Source organism: Scatophagus argus, chromosome 1, assembly GCF_020382885.2.
Source record: "Scatophagus argus isolate fScaArg1 chromosome 1, fScaArg1.pri, whole genome shotgun sequence".
NCBI lineage: Eukaryota > Metazoa > Chordata > Actinopteri > Scatophagidae > Scatophagus > Scatophagus argus.
Window position 1 is genome coordinate 18,136,999 of NC_058493.1, and position 17,062 is coordinate 18,154,060.

General features: G+C 40.7%; 1 protein-coding gene across 1 annotated transcript in view; it reads left to right on the top strand.

Moving 5' to 3' along the window:
- Positions 1-15,546, top strand: part of alx4a (ALX homeobox 4a) — a 17,759-nt gene extending 2,213 nt beyond the window's left edge. The window contains exons 2-4 of the mRNA XM_046388547.1: positions 9,499-9,818; positions 13,917-14,045; positions 14,544-15,546. Coding sequence (XP_046244503.1) covers positions 9,499-9,818; positions 13,917-14,045; positions 14,544-14,864 — 770 coding nt within the window. The 3' untranslated portion in view covers positions 14,865-15,546. The remainder of the gene's footprint in view (positions 1-9,498; positions 9,819-13,916; positions 14,046-14,543) is intronic.
- The last annotated feature ends 1,516 nt before the right edge of the window (positions 15,547-17,062 follow it).

Genomic DNA, 17,062 nt, shown 5'->3' on the forward strand with positions numbered 1-17,062 from the left:
ACAGAAAAAAGAAAAACTTTTATGGCTCCGAAATGTCAAGAACGGCGATCAATCTTTTCCAAAAAAAAAAAAAAAAAAATAACACTGGTCTTTTATAATGGCTGTTAAGTTTTTATTAAACTTGAAATCTATCCTCCAATCTAGATGAAATATATTTTATATGCATGATGTTATAAATAAGCTCAGTTATTACTGAAATGTTTGGACTGACATTTGAGAAAGAGCAGTAAGGAAACGAATCAAACACGGGCTCTTATATTTAAATATATATTAATATCTTATATTTACTAAATATTTATTCCCGTTTACGTCTTTTATTTATTCACGTTCTACCTGAAAAAGGACATCGCATAGGAGCGCTTGATGGGGTCAGTTAGTTAAATAATAATAAGAATTCATCTGATTCCTTAACTTCTTTAGATTTTTTATTTTCTTTTTCGACTCCACAATTTGACTTTCATGGTGAAATATATCAGATATATCAGTGCAGGTTGTCTCCTTTTTACAACAAAGAGCCTTAAATGTGAGGACCGGATTCACAGTGAAGCAGGCAGGGAACAAAAAACAAAACAAAACAAACAAAAACAAACAAAACAAAACATCTCGGTGCTATAGACTCAGATGTCAACTTGTCTGTTCGCCTTCATTTCAGAGTCTTGACCCTCAGAGACAAACCTCACAGATGCTGTTTTCACATTTACAACACTCACGTTTATGACGCTGGCACAATTTTTGAAAAGCAGCTGTCCTACAAATTAAATTCGTATTGATGCGTAAATTATACAAAGATTGAAAAAAAAAAACCCCAGATCGAAATATGTTGAAAGTGGTGGCTGTCCTCATTGTTTTCCTCCCTGAGTGAAGGCTCTAGTTAACGCATCTTTTCACTGACCTCCACACCGCTGACTGCAGAAATTGGAGGCAGCAGTAAAGTAGGTCTCTGTTGAACTTACTACAACGCTAAATGATTCCTGATGTGTTTATTGGAAAATGCTGGAGTATTTTACTTCCTGCCTCATTTCTTTTATCGAACCTGTATTTTTCGCAATCATCGGGCAGTTCCACATTGTCTGAAAGTGGCTTCGCTGTTATAATTTGCGGTTTGATCCGTTCAGTCAAAAGGTGATGTGATGAGTGGTCTCAGAGCTGTCTGAAACGCAGGCTGCCAACTACAACCGAGACGTTTTTTTGGCCGATGGAAAACAGCAGGTCTGTCTAATAAACATTTACATACATTAGAGTCACTGCAAACACAGTCATATTATTTCAACACATGGACAATCATGTTGTTGTATGAAATCAACAAGGCAGCTGTTGGAGCGTGAACAGCTCGCAGCTCAGTTCTGATAGCATCACACTGACTGAAAGAAATGAGAGAAAATGTATGAGAAGAGGCGGTGAAGCTAAAACCAAAAAAAAAAAAAAGACAGAAGGAAAAACTGTTTTTAGGTTGCCAGCAGCAGAGGTAACCAGCCAAAAGCAGTAAAAATGACTCATATCAAAATGATCAAATTAAAAATAAACAGCAGTGAAAGAAGTTTTCAGACCCTTTCCTTCAGAAAACACAACAATGTAAAACTGCTTTAATACGAGCAGGCCTTCAGTTGGTGTCAAAAGTAAAAGCAGTCAGTATGCTGTGGTTGTTCACATATTTTCATATTATCATCACTGAAGCCTTAATATGCAGGCAGCATTTAATGTTATAACGCTGGGTTGTTAAAGCTGGAGCAGTATGACATATTTTATGAGCTTTTGGATGTGACATCTTAATCTGCAAAGTGATTAGTAGCTCCAGATAACAGATAAACACAGTGAAATATAAAAATGCATTATTTTTCTCCCAAATGTGGAAGATCATAGTACATAAAATGCAAATACTCTAGTAAATTCAAGGCCTATTAAAGTTAAATACATGCTTTTTTTTAAAGTGTTTAAAAGTCATGCCGGGCTACCAAAAAATGAAACCATATAACCTGATACATTTACTGTAACTAACTCAAACTGGAAAGGAAGTTCTTGATTGTAAAAAAAAAACAACAAAAAAAAACAAGGCCCTGAGGATGATTCAGTCGGCCACTTCATAGTCTTAAAGCAGCCACCTGAACGTCTTTGTGATCCTCCAGAGACGACGCACTTCCTCTTTTGATGCGTCCGTGTCTTCCCTCAGTGTCTGAGGGCGCTGACCTTTAGCTCGGTTTTCCTGCTCTCGTCTGTTTGGAGAGCAGGCCGAGTTCCCCTGCCTGCACACAGCAGAGAAAATCCATTCGAGACCCTCCATTTGAAACTGTCTGCTGTAGAGCAGAGCGTAAGTGGAGCATCTGCAACATTTGGAATCCGGTTTTACTGAGCAACGTGTAGCTACACAAGTAAGACAAAGGATGTTAACTTTGTCATGTACAGGTGTTGAATTATGGCTTAGTGGGATTGGGCATTTTATCCCTTTTTTTCTTTTGTAGTGACCAGTCTTGCAGGCGAATGACATCTTAGCACCAAGAACACACTGCTGGTGTAATTTGAAGCCAAAAAAGTCTGCAGTTTATTCTGGCTAAAACCTTTTTTTTAGATAGAGAGAATTTGATCTAGTTCTGCAGCCCTGCAGAGTAAATATTTAATTCCCTGCAGGAGCAGTATAAGGACCAACAGTCAAAATGTGATTGCACTGCCTTGTGAGATTTTGTCACTGCCTTCTGCTGTCTTTTTTTTCTCCCTTCACCATCTTTAACCCGGCGCAACCATTTCTCCTGTAATGGCCGTCTGCCCTGATTGGGTCGAGCAGGGAGTAATGGGAACCAGCCATGCAGGCCCAGACAACTGAGGCACACTTCAGCAAGTCACTGACATGAGTGGAGGTGACAAGGACTCAGGATCATTTTACCATTTAGCTAAAAGTTTGGCAGGGCAATTTACATTAGGCTCGCTTTGCATGGCCGAGTGAGAGCAGCAGGGCAAAAAAGACTCATGCAGTCCTGGACTTCCTTTGGTCCCACCGCGTATATTCTCAACGCTAATGGCCGTCCTTTTTGTGGTAATACCTTGAAGGTTGTTCAGGGACCTTATCCCTGCATATATGGCCATGAAGTTTCACCAATGTTGTGTCCAAAGCCAGTATTTTAAAGACAATACGTCATTTCTGGTTTTTAGGAGAAAACTCTCTCTCTCTTTCTGTTTTTTTTGTTTTTTTTTTTTAAATATTGGCAGTCGGTTTTATAAACAGTGATAGCTTTTCAAAAAAAAAAAAAAAAAAGAAAAAAACCTTGAATAGTTGCCTGACCACTGAAAGCAGGATCCTTACGTATATTTCAACAGCTTTATTATTTTCTTTATCAACATCCATGATGTGATACTGACAGCACACTTTAACTGCACCGGTAGGCCAACATAAAACACTGTAATACACTGTGTTTTGACACAACTATCAGCCATCTATCATTTTATAAGGTTTTGTTATTGGCTAAACTGTTTCAATTCTGTTGTTAGACAATTATATATTCTTTTTATCCATTCCTTTAAACTAAACAGATGAGGAGCTATAATTCCAAAACCGAAAGGACTGCTGCAGGATACATTGTTAGGAGTCATTTCAACTTTTTGGAAGTTGGCCAGTGGAGATCTTTTGTGCTCTCAAGCTGCTGCATGAACTTCCAGTCCCTGAATCCTCGATAGGAAGAACCGATCGTGCGTTTTGTGCAGTGAGTTTCTCGGCAAAATATTTTTCATTTTATGTGCATGAACACAAAATGTACCCTCGCGCTCGGATGGATGGAATGTTCTCTTTCAGTCAGACAACAAAAACATAAAATGAAGGAAATTCTGTTTTTGCTACAACGTCTGACAGAAACATTTGGAAAAGAGCTGGTGGGAGGGAGGGGAGACACAGAGGGGGAGAGTGAGAGGAAGACAAAGAGAGCGTGAGAGGTGATTTATCAGTCTTAGGCTTTAAGGATTTTTTTTTCACAGTCTGTGAATTTTGCACAGCCTGCTGAGATGGATCATTGCTCTGCTCAGTCAGCAGAGTTGAATTTCAAAGTGAACTGCTACCTATCACATGGTCACAAGAGAAAACTTTTTGTCAAGCAAAAAGAAAAAAAAAGGTAATTTTCTCATTTGCTGCCGTTTGCTGAGGTTCTGATCTGTGAGACACACTGACAGCTTTGATGTGAAAAGGCGTCTAAGGGAAATCTGTGTGTGTCTGTGTGTGTGTGGAGTATATAAGTGTGTGTACTGTCCCGTAATGTTTTGATGAATGCACATGACACCACACCAAGCAAGTACAGCGTCAAGCTATTCATAGTCATGTCATTTGTCCTTCCAAAAAAGACAAGGTTAGATTTCAAGAACAGTTCAGAGAAACCTTGAATGCATCTTCAACTATGATGGAAGAAGTATTAAGATACTTTACTCAAAGTGATCCTAATAATTTAATGTAGCGAATAACAACGTGAAAACATTGTGACACTTGCGAGCGATGAACCTTCCCTTCCACCTGGCTTTTTGAAGCTTTATTGTAAATTTCATCTGATTGTTTAGCCCCAACTTCACTGCTTTGGTTCACTTTGGTTCGCTTGTCTCTCTTTCTGCTAAAAGAGCTGACAGAGGAGGTTAATGGTAAAAGGAGTGAAACATTTAGCAGCTGAAGAGCCAAATTTTTCCCTCGTGAGTTGGTGGAGACCAAAAACAGAGATAAAAGATAATTAATATTGGACTTACATTCCCCAGGTGGCCAGAAACACAGCTCCAAAATGAAAATGCTGCCCAGTGACTGTGGGATGTGTAATTAAACTGCTGTTTCACCATATCAGCTAAAAAGATTGCGACATGTCAGTGTATTTGCAGCTTGCTGCGGCCACAAAAAAAAGTTATTGCAGATTTAAAGTAAAGCGCCCCTGCCACAATTTGAAAACACAGTCCTATAGCCAGTCTAACATTTACTAAAATATAAGTGTAAAATATAATGTGCCTTGTTAGTGATCTGATATTATACATTGTTTTACTGGATTATTTTAAGTTATGCATTAATGTGTAACATTTCCCTCTGAAGTGTTGGGGATAAGAAGTATAAAGTAGCATGAAATAAATAATATCAAGTACAAGTACCTCAAAATTGTGCTTAAATACCATACTTGGGTAAATTCATTTAAATTAAATAAGATCATATGTTGTGTGTATCATATTATTCGTGCCTTGGCTCGAACTCGAGCGCCGCACAGCATCAGTTATCAGCCACTCAGCCTGTCTCTGTCTCTGCAGCCAAGCGAGACTTAAGAGTGATCCACTTTTCAAAGCTCCATGTTACATCCAAATCCATATTTCAAGTCAGTAAAACAAATCCCCCAAAACATGTACAAATAAATACTTTGCTCACACATTTCCTTTCCTCTGCTCTCTGCAACTAGTTAGACAAGCTGCACTTTCTCTTTCCTTTTCTTTCTTTCTTTCCTTCTTTCTCTCCACTGTTTACCTTTCCCTCTGTTTCGGATATTTCTTTTTCAGTTTGAGCAACATGTTGTTAATCCCTCTCAGTTGCCACGTGGTGTGTAATTTATAGTGTTTCCTCTTAACACAGTGAGCTGACCCCAGTCATCCCAGTCAATAAAGAGGCAGTGAAGGTGCCCTGTCGCTTTACAGCCAGTTAAATTACACTTTGATGTTTCCCCCTCGTTTTCAACTGTGGATTAATAGCTGTCCGCGCTGAGTGTCTGACCCGCAAGCACGTCATTTTGGCGCTGACATCCGCACTGGAAGTGCCTCTCAGTATTAAAAATGAGGCTCGGTGAAAGGTCTTAAATCAATATTTATTCTGATTTTGATGCTATTGCCAACGGTGACCTACTGTGTTGTAAAAATAAATACTAAACTGGAGTGTACATTGCATGCGAAAATTTTCACTCGCGTGCAAACTCCTAATATTCGCACGAGCTGAACTGCAAATCATTGCTCAGCTTGTTCTGCAGCACTTGCTGTGTATTTAAATTCTGCAGAACTTTCTCAGAGCCCACCACGCAGAGCTGCAGACTCTCCTCTCTGTTCACAGTAATTGGAACAGATGCTGACTGCTGGATCCACTGCAGCGAAAATAGAACATTCTGTGGTTGCAGCTCAAAACATTTTGCATGGCATATTCATCTGAAAAAATAAAAAAGGACTTTTGGCTTGTGAGTTTTTGCTGAATTATTGTTGGGACTTGCAAGCGTAAAAGACAGCCCATGTAGAAGTGCAGGTGTATGCTGAAACTGTCTTTTGTATTATGGAAGAAGACTGAAAAGTTATTCACATTCACCCCTTCCTTTTTTTTTGTTTTGCAGATATTATATCCTGACATGCTAGCAATAAGACTTTCTCATGTTCCTCATGCATGTGGCGTTCCCCACAGGAGGGCCCACTGCTGTTCACCTTGGACTGTGCCGAAGAGCCTCACAGCTACAGCAGATTGCATGGATAACAAGCATTAGATTGTCACAATATTCCACTCCTGCCAAAAAAACATCAGTGACATGTGATATAAACAATGGCCTTTGATCAGCGAGAGGCCACATGATTTCAAACAGCCTGACAGCTCTTGACTTGTGGGGACTGTGGGTGCAGGCCAGGGAAATATGATGAAATATTTATGCTGGGACAAAACACATTTGCTCCCTTTAAAACTAACAGGATGTGTTAGTCATGGATAGCAAGGAAACTTTGCGGGCGTCAGACCCCCAGCGAGCAGTTTGTCACCAAAACATGGCCCCTCAACCCGAGTTCATTTCCAGCAGGTCAAACATCTCAGGAACTAGAGCCTCACTGATCCTTGAATCTAAAATGCATCTGGTGCAATCAACTGATCTTCATTCCCTTATTCAAAGTGACTCACTCCTTCTTGCAAGGCTGAATGAAATAAAATAAAATCAGTACGACAAGTTTGTTTGACAGCTCTCCTCAGCAAGGCTTCAGAGAGAATAAGCAGTGGACAGCTTGTGGACAAAACCTCAATACTATTTTGGCATCAACAAATTTTGTCTGTGGCGACAGCGTATCCAAAACTTTCAAGTACTGCAAGCTGCCATCAATAGCTGTCTAAAACGTGCTGACTAATTTGTACTGTAGTATTATGTCTGTAAGTATTAGAAAGTCTTATTTTGGTATGAGTACCAAAAAATCATGTATCATATTGGCACTGGAATTAAAATGATTTAAGGCAAACCCAGCCCTGACCATCCATCCTAAACAAATCCATGAAATGAAAAGCATGAAAAGCTCAACCATACAGTTACAGTATGCCTGAAAAATTATGTTTTTGATCTACCACAAGCAAATTCTACATGTATGTTTTAATGAAAAAAAATTGTTTTACAAAATCGTGCATCCGTAGATATAGAAGAAAATGACATGAGCACAGCAAGTTCAGTGGGTGTCTGCATGCACACCGTAAAAGGAAAAAGGGTCAATGACAAAAACATGAAATAAAACAAAAAATATGGTCCTAAACAAATATATATTTAAAATATCTACAAAAGATGTACAGAAATAATAAAGGGAGGTTTAGTAAAAGATATCACTCATCTGTCAAATCCACACCCATCCACAAATACATGGAGCAGCGGAGCTATAATTCTAATCTAATGGAGAAATCCCCACAACCTTTTGGCCTTTAAGACATCCTCGACTTGTAAAAGATGCTCTTATAATATACACGTTTGTGCATTGATCTGTGTGAGAAAGAGAGTCAGCTTATGACAAGCTATCCATTCACCTCACCTTGCAGCACATTACCCAACATGGCAGTGAGCTGAGGGTCACCGGGTGTGTGTGTGTGTGTGTGTGTGTGATCCTCTGTGCTGACTGAGTACTGAGAACTGCACACACGAAAGCGCACACCTCTTGGTCCTAACCTGACAAATCATTAGATGGCCAGATGAGCGGAGACGTCCTGATCCTAAAAATAATTCACCTCAGATGGTATCGAGGTGCAGGGAGGTGCAGGGAGGTGCAGGGAGGTACAGGGAGGTGTAGGGAGGAGGTACAGCTCTGCCAGTTGCCACTAGACTGAGCCAGAGAGAGAAGGCTCACAGGCCTCATTAAACAGCCCGAAACCAAAAGCTTGTGGATGTGTATTAATCCAAAGATGTGTGTTTAAACTGAATAGTTCAGTGAAGGGCAGTGGCAGGGCGAAAACAGCAAAAGAGCTGCCAGCTAAGACAAGAACACTGGCAGGGACACGGCTGTGGAAATTTATGATCAGAGAGCTGCCTGAGGTTTTACAGTTAAGCTGCCGCTATGAAGAACGTGTGTGTGTGTGTGTGTGAGAGAGAGAGAGAGAGAGAGAGAGAGAGAAAAAGAGAACGATTTCTCTTTTGTTGCGTGGCTGCATATAACTGCACAGCAAATTAACAGCAAGAGTCTTGCCAGGTGATTTTGCAGCCACATAATAGACCCCATCCACATGCAGGACTGACAAACAGTCTGAGAGAAAAAGAAAGAGTGTGTGTGCGTGTGTGTGTGTGTGTGTGTGCCTTGGAGCAGAGGGTGTGAGTGGTTGGGGAGGGTACACAGTAAAAAAAGCTGCAACTTTCTGACAGTCTCAAATCATAGTCAGGGTGTCTGTTCCCCAGCACATCACAGAATGATCTACGAACTACAACTGGATCCTGTAAGCAGCCAGTGATCCAGTCCATCCATTACACAGTCACACAGACAAACAAATCGACACATACTCATCAGAGCCTGCCAGCAGATTTCACAACTGTCGCACTATTTCCTCACAAAGAGCGAGAAATTCCTTTGTTCCACCCTATCAAACCCCATGAATTATTATGCTGATCCTACAAATAAATCCGATTGTATGAATACACTGCCAGGGGCGAGTAACCGAATATTAGAATTGAGCAGAAAAGAGGCTCATTAAAAATGTTTACAATCTGTTTACTTTTTGAAGGTACAAACGAACATGAAAAATGTTTGTCTCATGTGGCGATAATAAAAATAGATCTAATTAATGGATCATTCACTTTCACATGTTATGAATTAAAAGCAGTTGTACTTCCGCGAGGACATGTGCTAAATCTCCATTTCCAAGAAGCTTTTTTGTGACAAATGATGATTTTTAGTGACAGATGATAGATAGTATTGCAGAAAAAAAAGGCACGAGGAGTTGAGGGTCTTTGAAGTCCGAATGTCAGCAGCTTTTCCTGTGTACTTTATCATCTTAGTCATCTGAAGAATCCACACACACACACACACACACACACACGACTCAAATAAGTTAACTCTGCATTGTAGCTTAAATAGCAGTAGAATGTATTGCATTACATACACATCTATCTTCTGTACTTTCAGTACTTTCATACACTGCACACTGAAAGTGACAGATTGTGTCTATAATAGATAGGTTAACAGTTTTTTTTTGCTCAACATCCTGTAATGATCTTCATGTTTCTTCAGTTAGAAGGTGATACATTCACAAAGATCTGTTTTGATTCTGGTCCTCTTTTAACGGTTTTCATGTCCTTCCTGTTTCTGCAGGTAAAGACAGTTCAGGCCTGACAGACTCTGAATTGGTTCCGGACTCCGATCAACCTGGAATGGACACCGGTTACCTGGCTGTGAAGGATCAGGGCGTGAAGGTGTCCTCCGACAGGCCACCCGGCACAGACTTGTCAAGCCCTCTGGACAAGGGTGATGGTGGCGAAAGCAACAAGGGCAAGAAGAGGCGAAACCGCACGACCTTTACAAGCTACCAGCTGGAAGAGCTGGAGAAGGTTTTCCAGAAGACGCACTATCCTGACGTTTACGCTCGGGAGCAGCTGGCACTGAGGACTGATCTGACCGAAGCCCGCGTGCAGGTAAAGCAGGACACTCATCAACAGTATGTGGGGAAATCTCATCCACAGCTAAACAGGCAAATACAAACAACTGATAGACATATGAAAGGAACCAAAAACCAACAGGGATATCAGATTTCTAAAGACTGCAGTCAATCAAACCTTAAAACGTTACAGTTCACGTTGGTCGTCTCATCACGTCAAGCTCATTCAACAAATCTGTCCAATCAATAAGTAAATAAAAAGCTCTTCGTCACAGCAGAACAGTGTTTAAACAACACAACCTCATGATCCTTCAACATCTGCAGCTTTGCACAGATAACGTCACTCACAGAACAACATGAGAGATTTATCTGGTAATGTGGGAGTCGAGGGGAGAGAATGGGGGAGTGGGAGCTAACAGAGGCCAGGGGGCCCATGGGGTTGAGGTTTGAGCTGCCTGGGCCTCATATGTGCAGTTTTAGGAGAGCAGACTTTCATCGAACATGTGAGGAGACTTGTTTGACTCTGCTGTGTGTCGACTGGATCGTCTCATTGGCATTTTTCTTTATACCTGTAGCCTTTTGTGAGTTCAGTTCTGCTGGCATTATCCAAGCCTGAGGCGCTCAGCACCTCCATGACTCAGATCCTTCCAGTGACCTTTTCTGGCCTGATTTACATACAATCCGGTCATGTAATGCATTCCAACATCTGTGAACAGAGAACGAGACCCGCACTATTTCTATACATATATATGTGTGTGCCTGTGTGTGTGTGTGTGTGTGTGTGGACTACCAAAGCCCCTGGATTTTCTGTGTTTTTCTTTCATTAACATCCTGTTCAGCCAAGAATGTGTCCCTGCTGTGGCGTCCAGGGTAGGTGTGAAACCCTTCGCATGAGCTTTGAGCAATTCAGGGACTGATTATTCAAGTTATATCTGAATTTTTGAATAATTTTAAGGCATGTGACACATACCTGTTTCTGCTAAAATTAAGGCAAAGATGCGCGATTCGGGCTTCATTTCTGTTGTATGCCATCCACGGGATGAGATAAGAGCTTGATTATACTAAATCTCTTACATGACGAGCGGGAACGGTGACCAGAGAGGCTTCGCAGTGAAACACAGGAAGTCTGTGCAGCCGCAGGGTTATAATTCAACCCTGAGGCTCTGAGGGTATGCCGCTCCGCTCTGCTCTGCAGCTCATGCTATCACAGATCTGCCTCTTCAGATGGATGCAGCTTTACAGCCCTCGGCTCTCCCAATGGCCCTCTTAAACACTCAAGTTAAAAAGATAAAAGACATGAGATGCCTAGTCTGCCAGAGAACAGGGCTCTGTACTCTACTCTATTCAGGTCATTCACACGTAAAAGGACTCACAGCTCATGAATTGTGCATCTGGAGTGAAAAAAAATGTTAAGAAATTTTTTTGTTTTAAAACCTTCAAGAATTTACAAGCACTTTATACTAAAAACTAAAGAAAGTACAAAGAGCATAATTCTAAGTAGGGTGATGCTACACGGTTCTCACAGAAAACAAAACAAGGGACTTTTAGTTTAAAAAAAAAAAAAAAGTAAGGGTTTGGAGTTGTTTGCTTTTTCAGTCTCAGTCTTTCAAAGGGAGAAAGTAAGTTCAGATCCAAGTCATATGCACTACAGATACATGGGAAGGTCAGAGGTCAGGGGTTGGGGTTTCAACAACATCACATTTCTCAGATTTGGCGTTCTGTTAGTCGGAGAGCTCACAGAGCAGAGATGGCATCTGACATGTGGAGTTCACCAGGCAAACACAGGTGTCCACATGAGTTTAAAGGTCCAAACAGTGAACAGAGGAGGAAACAGCAGAAAAGTCCGATTTGACCAATTAGGAAGGAGAAATTGGTTCCTTTATATACATTCAGTACAAGTTGCAGATATGCTAGAAAAAAAAGGTCAATAATTGTGGTCAATTTAGAAATACATAAAAACATTTTTAAATCAAGAAGAGAATTATGACAAGGGTCCATTTTAAAAAATATAACTGAAAGTATATTTTATTGTTACAAGCCAGGGATAAAATTAGCTGATCCATGAGTCTTTTGATGAACGGACTATGTCAGCTGTGATTTTGCTTATCAATCGTTTAAGTAGCTTTACAAATAGTCCCTGGTTTCGCTTTCTTCATAATGAGGATTCACTGCTAATATTGATGAGACTAAAAAAAATGTATTTCAATTCTGAGCTGTTAGAAAAAGAAAATGAATATGAACAATTTAAAGAAATTACGCAGGTTTTCAGAAATCATATGTTGTGTTAGCGAATTGTGTTACCGTCGGTTTACTCAGATGTGAAAATAATTGTTAGTCTCAGCGCTAGTCAGACCGTCAGGTACATATAGAACTTTATCCATAAAGAACTGAGGTGAAATGCAGAGAGTTTGAGCTGTTAGCAAATCTTCTGTATCATTAATTAAAAAACCTTCATGAGTCTTACTACAACACCACATCACTAAGCAGAAAAACAAATTTAAAGGCACCATATAAACCTCTCTGTACGCTCCACTCTCCTTTAATTGACATGGGAAATAAGACTGATGTTATGTGGTGGAGGATTTTTGGGGAAACAGAACAAACTCACAATTCATGAACAACAATACTGGTCAAAGGTGTTTCCATGATATTATTAGTGCTTTCAGGGTGTTGGAAAACTGAAGCCAGGCTCAGCTTTGGATTTCTTTTTACTTTGGTATGGAGGCTGACATGAGTGACAGCAGAGGCGGGTTATCAATCCTCTGAGCTGGTCTCTCACTTCAAAGTGTTTTCAGCCCCATACAGCTCTCCTGCTGGGGCCAGCTTGGCATTTCTCTGCTCTTTCTCTCTGGGGCTGTAACATAAATAAAGCCTCATTGAAAGTCCACCAGCTACTTAAGCTGTCATGGTCTTTACCAATTACTGTCACGATGCAGTGTGCGCAACACAAAAATATGTTCTCCCAGCATAATAGCCAACAGACTCAGTACAAAGAGAGCTTTCGGTGACACTGTATATTGGGAAGTAGAGATACCATACAAGCATCTTTTCAGGTATAATAATCATAAGGCAGCTTTTGTAAAGACCTTCTAAGGTGTTATAGATTCTGAGCAAGGCAAAGCAGAGAAAAGATGCAAACGGATGAAAACATGGAGGAAGGAAGAATTGCATCCTCTGGTCTACGTGCATCTCAAAGCCAGGAGCTTCAGGCTGCAGGAAATTAAAAAGGAAAATGCAAACAAACCCCAGTCATGATCCCCTCTCACTTTCCAATTTCCCATATTGCCTCCTTAGCTTTACAACAAAGTGTGCGAGCGAAGAGCAGACACATAAAGAGAAAGTAAATCGAAGACAAGTCAGAAGACTTGTGTTGTGAAATGTGTGCGCTAATCAGCCTGGCTGAGGAGTAACAATCAGATAGTTAAGACTTGTATAACAAACCATTCAATTTTGACATTGAGTTTTGAATTTGTTTAGGGCACTCACACTCTGATGTTAATTTAAACACAATAATGTCTTCAATAAACATCAGTGTTAGATTTAGATGTCAGAGATGATTACAGACAACATTAGTCAGGAGAAAAAGTCCTTCTCTCATCAGACAATAAATAAGCAAAGGTGAGTGGGACAAGGTCTGTTTACATTTTGTTTTGAGGACATTAAGGTTGCAGCAGACTGTTTATACACGCTGTTTTCCTGTTCCTCTTTGTCTCAACAATTTCGAGTTTCTTTGCTCCTTCAGCGCAGGCCACACAGACTTACATCTGTATTACTTCAACTGCCTCTGAACTGTGCTTGTACCTGTACAAAGAGAATTTAGAAGGGAATTTTGCATTTTTGATGTGCTGCGGATGTTGTTTTTTGATATCCAGCCTTTTAGTCTTCTGGCAGTACTGCATGGGATCTTAGATTTTTATCTACAGAAAAGTATTTCCTTCATTATGGGAGAAACTTCCTGTTAAGGGGTTTATGTGCACAAGTCACTTCACTCCATTGTCTCTTTTTTGAATTTTAAAACTCACATTAACCCAAGACCAAGATTGAATATTGCTAAATAAAAGTAAAGATGCTTTGTTATCTCAGGCAAAATAATTTTGCCAGTTTTATGATGTTCAAACATTTTCTCTCTCTGCAGGTGTGGTTTCAGAACCGAAGGGCAAAATGGAGGAAAAGGGAGCGTTTTGGTCAAATGCAGCAGGTCCGAACGCATTTCTCGACAGCTTACGAGCTGCCTCTTCTGACACGTCCTGAGAATTACGCCCAGGTACAGAATAAATACGCTACACTACAGGTCTGACAATATTTTAGCCTGTTAACTGCAAATCACAGCCCAAGTATGATTTGTAGGAGACATCTGACTGACCCACCAGATCTACTGATCTTCCATCTCTATGTTGATTCATGCCTTCCAAGTTAAACTTTTTCATCCATTTTTTGACAAATCTTTTTATTTATCTCTTTTATCTTTTTACGTATCTTAATAGTGACAGTGTACTTACCGGCAAAAGTTGGTCTGCCGTAAGGTTCAATTTGGCCCGCCAGACTCCAGATATTTCTAGTAAAAAACAACATCAACAAAAAAAAAACATTAATTTGAAAATCACAGTAATATTCATGCTGATTTATTTTTAAAAAGTTATTACAATATGTAGGGCCCCTAATTATAAATATACTATATTTTGTAATGATATATATTTTTTTCATTCATCCTGCCATAGTTCTACCATTCTATAGCAATGCTGATTTACTATTGATGTTTCAGATTCAGAACCCTTCTTGGATCGGCGGCAGCAGTGCCGCATCTCCTGTGCCGGGCTGTGTTGTGCCCTGCGACACTGTGACTCCCTGCATGACACCACACCCTCACTCTGCCAGCGGCGTGGCTGATTTTCTGGGTGTGCCGAGCCCTGGAGGTCACATGGGACAGGCTCACATGGGCAGCCTGTTTGGAGGATCTCCTGGCATGCCTTCAGGCATCAACACGTATGATCTCAACATAGACCCTGACCGCAAGTCCTCCAGTATTGCCGCTTTGCGCATGAAAGCCAAAGAGCACAGTGCGGCCATATCTTGGGCCACATGATGTGTTGATGCCCGCTGGATGAGGGATCAGGTTGACCCTTGAAATGTCGACGCAAAACCCAGCATGGGGAGAGGGGGCACTAGAATCGAAAATTCTAAAGGCAACGGTGACTACCTTCATAAATGTTGCAATAAAATAATTATGCAAATGAAAGGATGGGAGACTCGAAGAGAAAACAACAAGAGATTTGGCAAGATAAGTGATGTGGCAACTGCCATGTTTCTCAATCCCTCTGGTGGGAGAAAGAAACCGCAGTGGGAGAGTGAGCTTTGTGGAAAGCCTTGTGGGAGGTGATGCTGCACTGCGTAAGATAAGCTGCAGTGTTGTACTGATAAGAGGTGAACGAAAATGCTCGAAAAAGTTAAATAATTTCAAACAAATCCATGCACTTATTTGGTAAAATACAGGAAATTCTGTTTGTACAGTGCTTTCAGTGTCATTGTAGTTCTCTGTTCAGGTGCTGTTTTTATTCCTATGTTATTTAAATTTTGAGTATTTTTTTTTCCATATTCTGATCATTTTGTTATGCAAGCATCCTTAAAAAAAACTGAAATTCAAGTTTATCTGTTGTATGACGTGTACATATTATTCTAAGGCAATCTTTGTCAGCATTAGCACATGCAGAAGTGTGCAACTTAACACTGCTACAGAAAACTGTTTATATCCTGCATATCTGTCACATTACGAAGCTTCTCAGATTCAACACAAACATGTCAGTTGCTAAAATGGTTTGAAGTGGTTCTTACCCTCCAGCATTTAAAAGTCAAACAGATGAAATGTGGTTTGTTTTAGTACAGCCGGGGTGAGAGATCCACCTGCTGCACTGACTCAGCCTGTTGATGGCCAAAGAGAGGAAGGGATGGAGGAGGAAGTGGTGTGAGGGAGTGTGAGAGGAGCACAGCAGGCCTGCTGCTCTCAGGGCTGAAGAGCCTGGGAGCGCCAGCCTCCAAACAGAACCATCTCTGTTTTCAGGAGGACGGTCTCCAAGTGGACATGCCTGTGCCCCTTGCATTTCCAGTCTCAGGAGTTTCAGGGAGAGAAGTGCCTACTAGTCGGTCATTCTGCCAGAAATAACACTGAAATCAGCAGCAGCCACCTTTGAAACAGAGGAGGCTGGTGGAGATTACACAGACTGTGTTGACACTTTCTAACACTGAAAGGATGTCAGTGTTCAACAGCCTTTTTCTGGACTTTAACTTTGGCTGTCATAGCCGACCAGCAAATGGTCATGAAGCAGCACTATTGTAAGTGTTACAGTATTTCTTTTCTCTCATTATTTCTGTCAAAACCAAACAAAGGAAGCCATCGATTAGATTAATGCAGTGTAACCTCACCTGGATGTGGAACTTTGGACGACTCAGCAATGGCTTGAGAAAATATTAGCTTCATCTTCCATCTTTAAACACCCTGAAGTCCTGTTTTGCCACAAAAAGACATGCTTCTGTTCAGCACATACACATCTATATCTTTAAATGATGCTGTATTCAACTTGCAGTGAGTTAGGAGGACAGGAGGACTCAGGAGGATTTCCATGGAAACAATGTTACAGCTCCCAGCTTTGCTGTGTGTCAGTTGTTTTTTTTGGTAAATGGACATCTTTCACATCTGTCTGTGAATTTTCAGTGCTTTATTATGGAATCTTGTGATCTTATCTTGTAAAGGTGCCATGGGTCACAATCTATTACTAAAAACCTTAATTATTTCAACTGACATTGTGCTCACATGGGAATATAATCTTAGATAAAATGTTGTTAAATCAGATTAATGTGGAGCAAACTGACACAGACTAAACCTGGGATCATACAGTATTTCAGTATGTGTGCAGTACTGGTTGCTTTCCTTTTCTCCGGGCAAAGTGTGGTGAAGCTGCTCCGGCAGCACTAACACGGAGGCCACACGGGCCAAACGGCAAATGTTAACCAGAGTCTGAATAGTTTAAAAGGCGTAAGAGAAAACATAGTTACAAAGTTTCGGTATGGGGGTGTGGATCATGTTTGAAGTTTGAACCCGGCCTCATTTATTTCTTGGCATATCTGAGCAGAACCTGTCTTAGTAAAACCACTAACATGTCAGAGTAAGGCACCGTCAGGAATCATGTTCCTCGTCTCCCCTCTGGTTACAGCCTTTACTTCCTGTTTACTTCTGTCTAGGCTTGAAACAATATGTCGGCGTTTGTTTGTGTCTCTATGGAAAGAGAA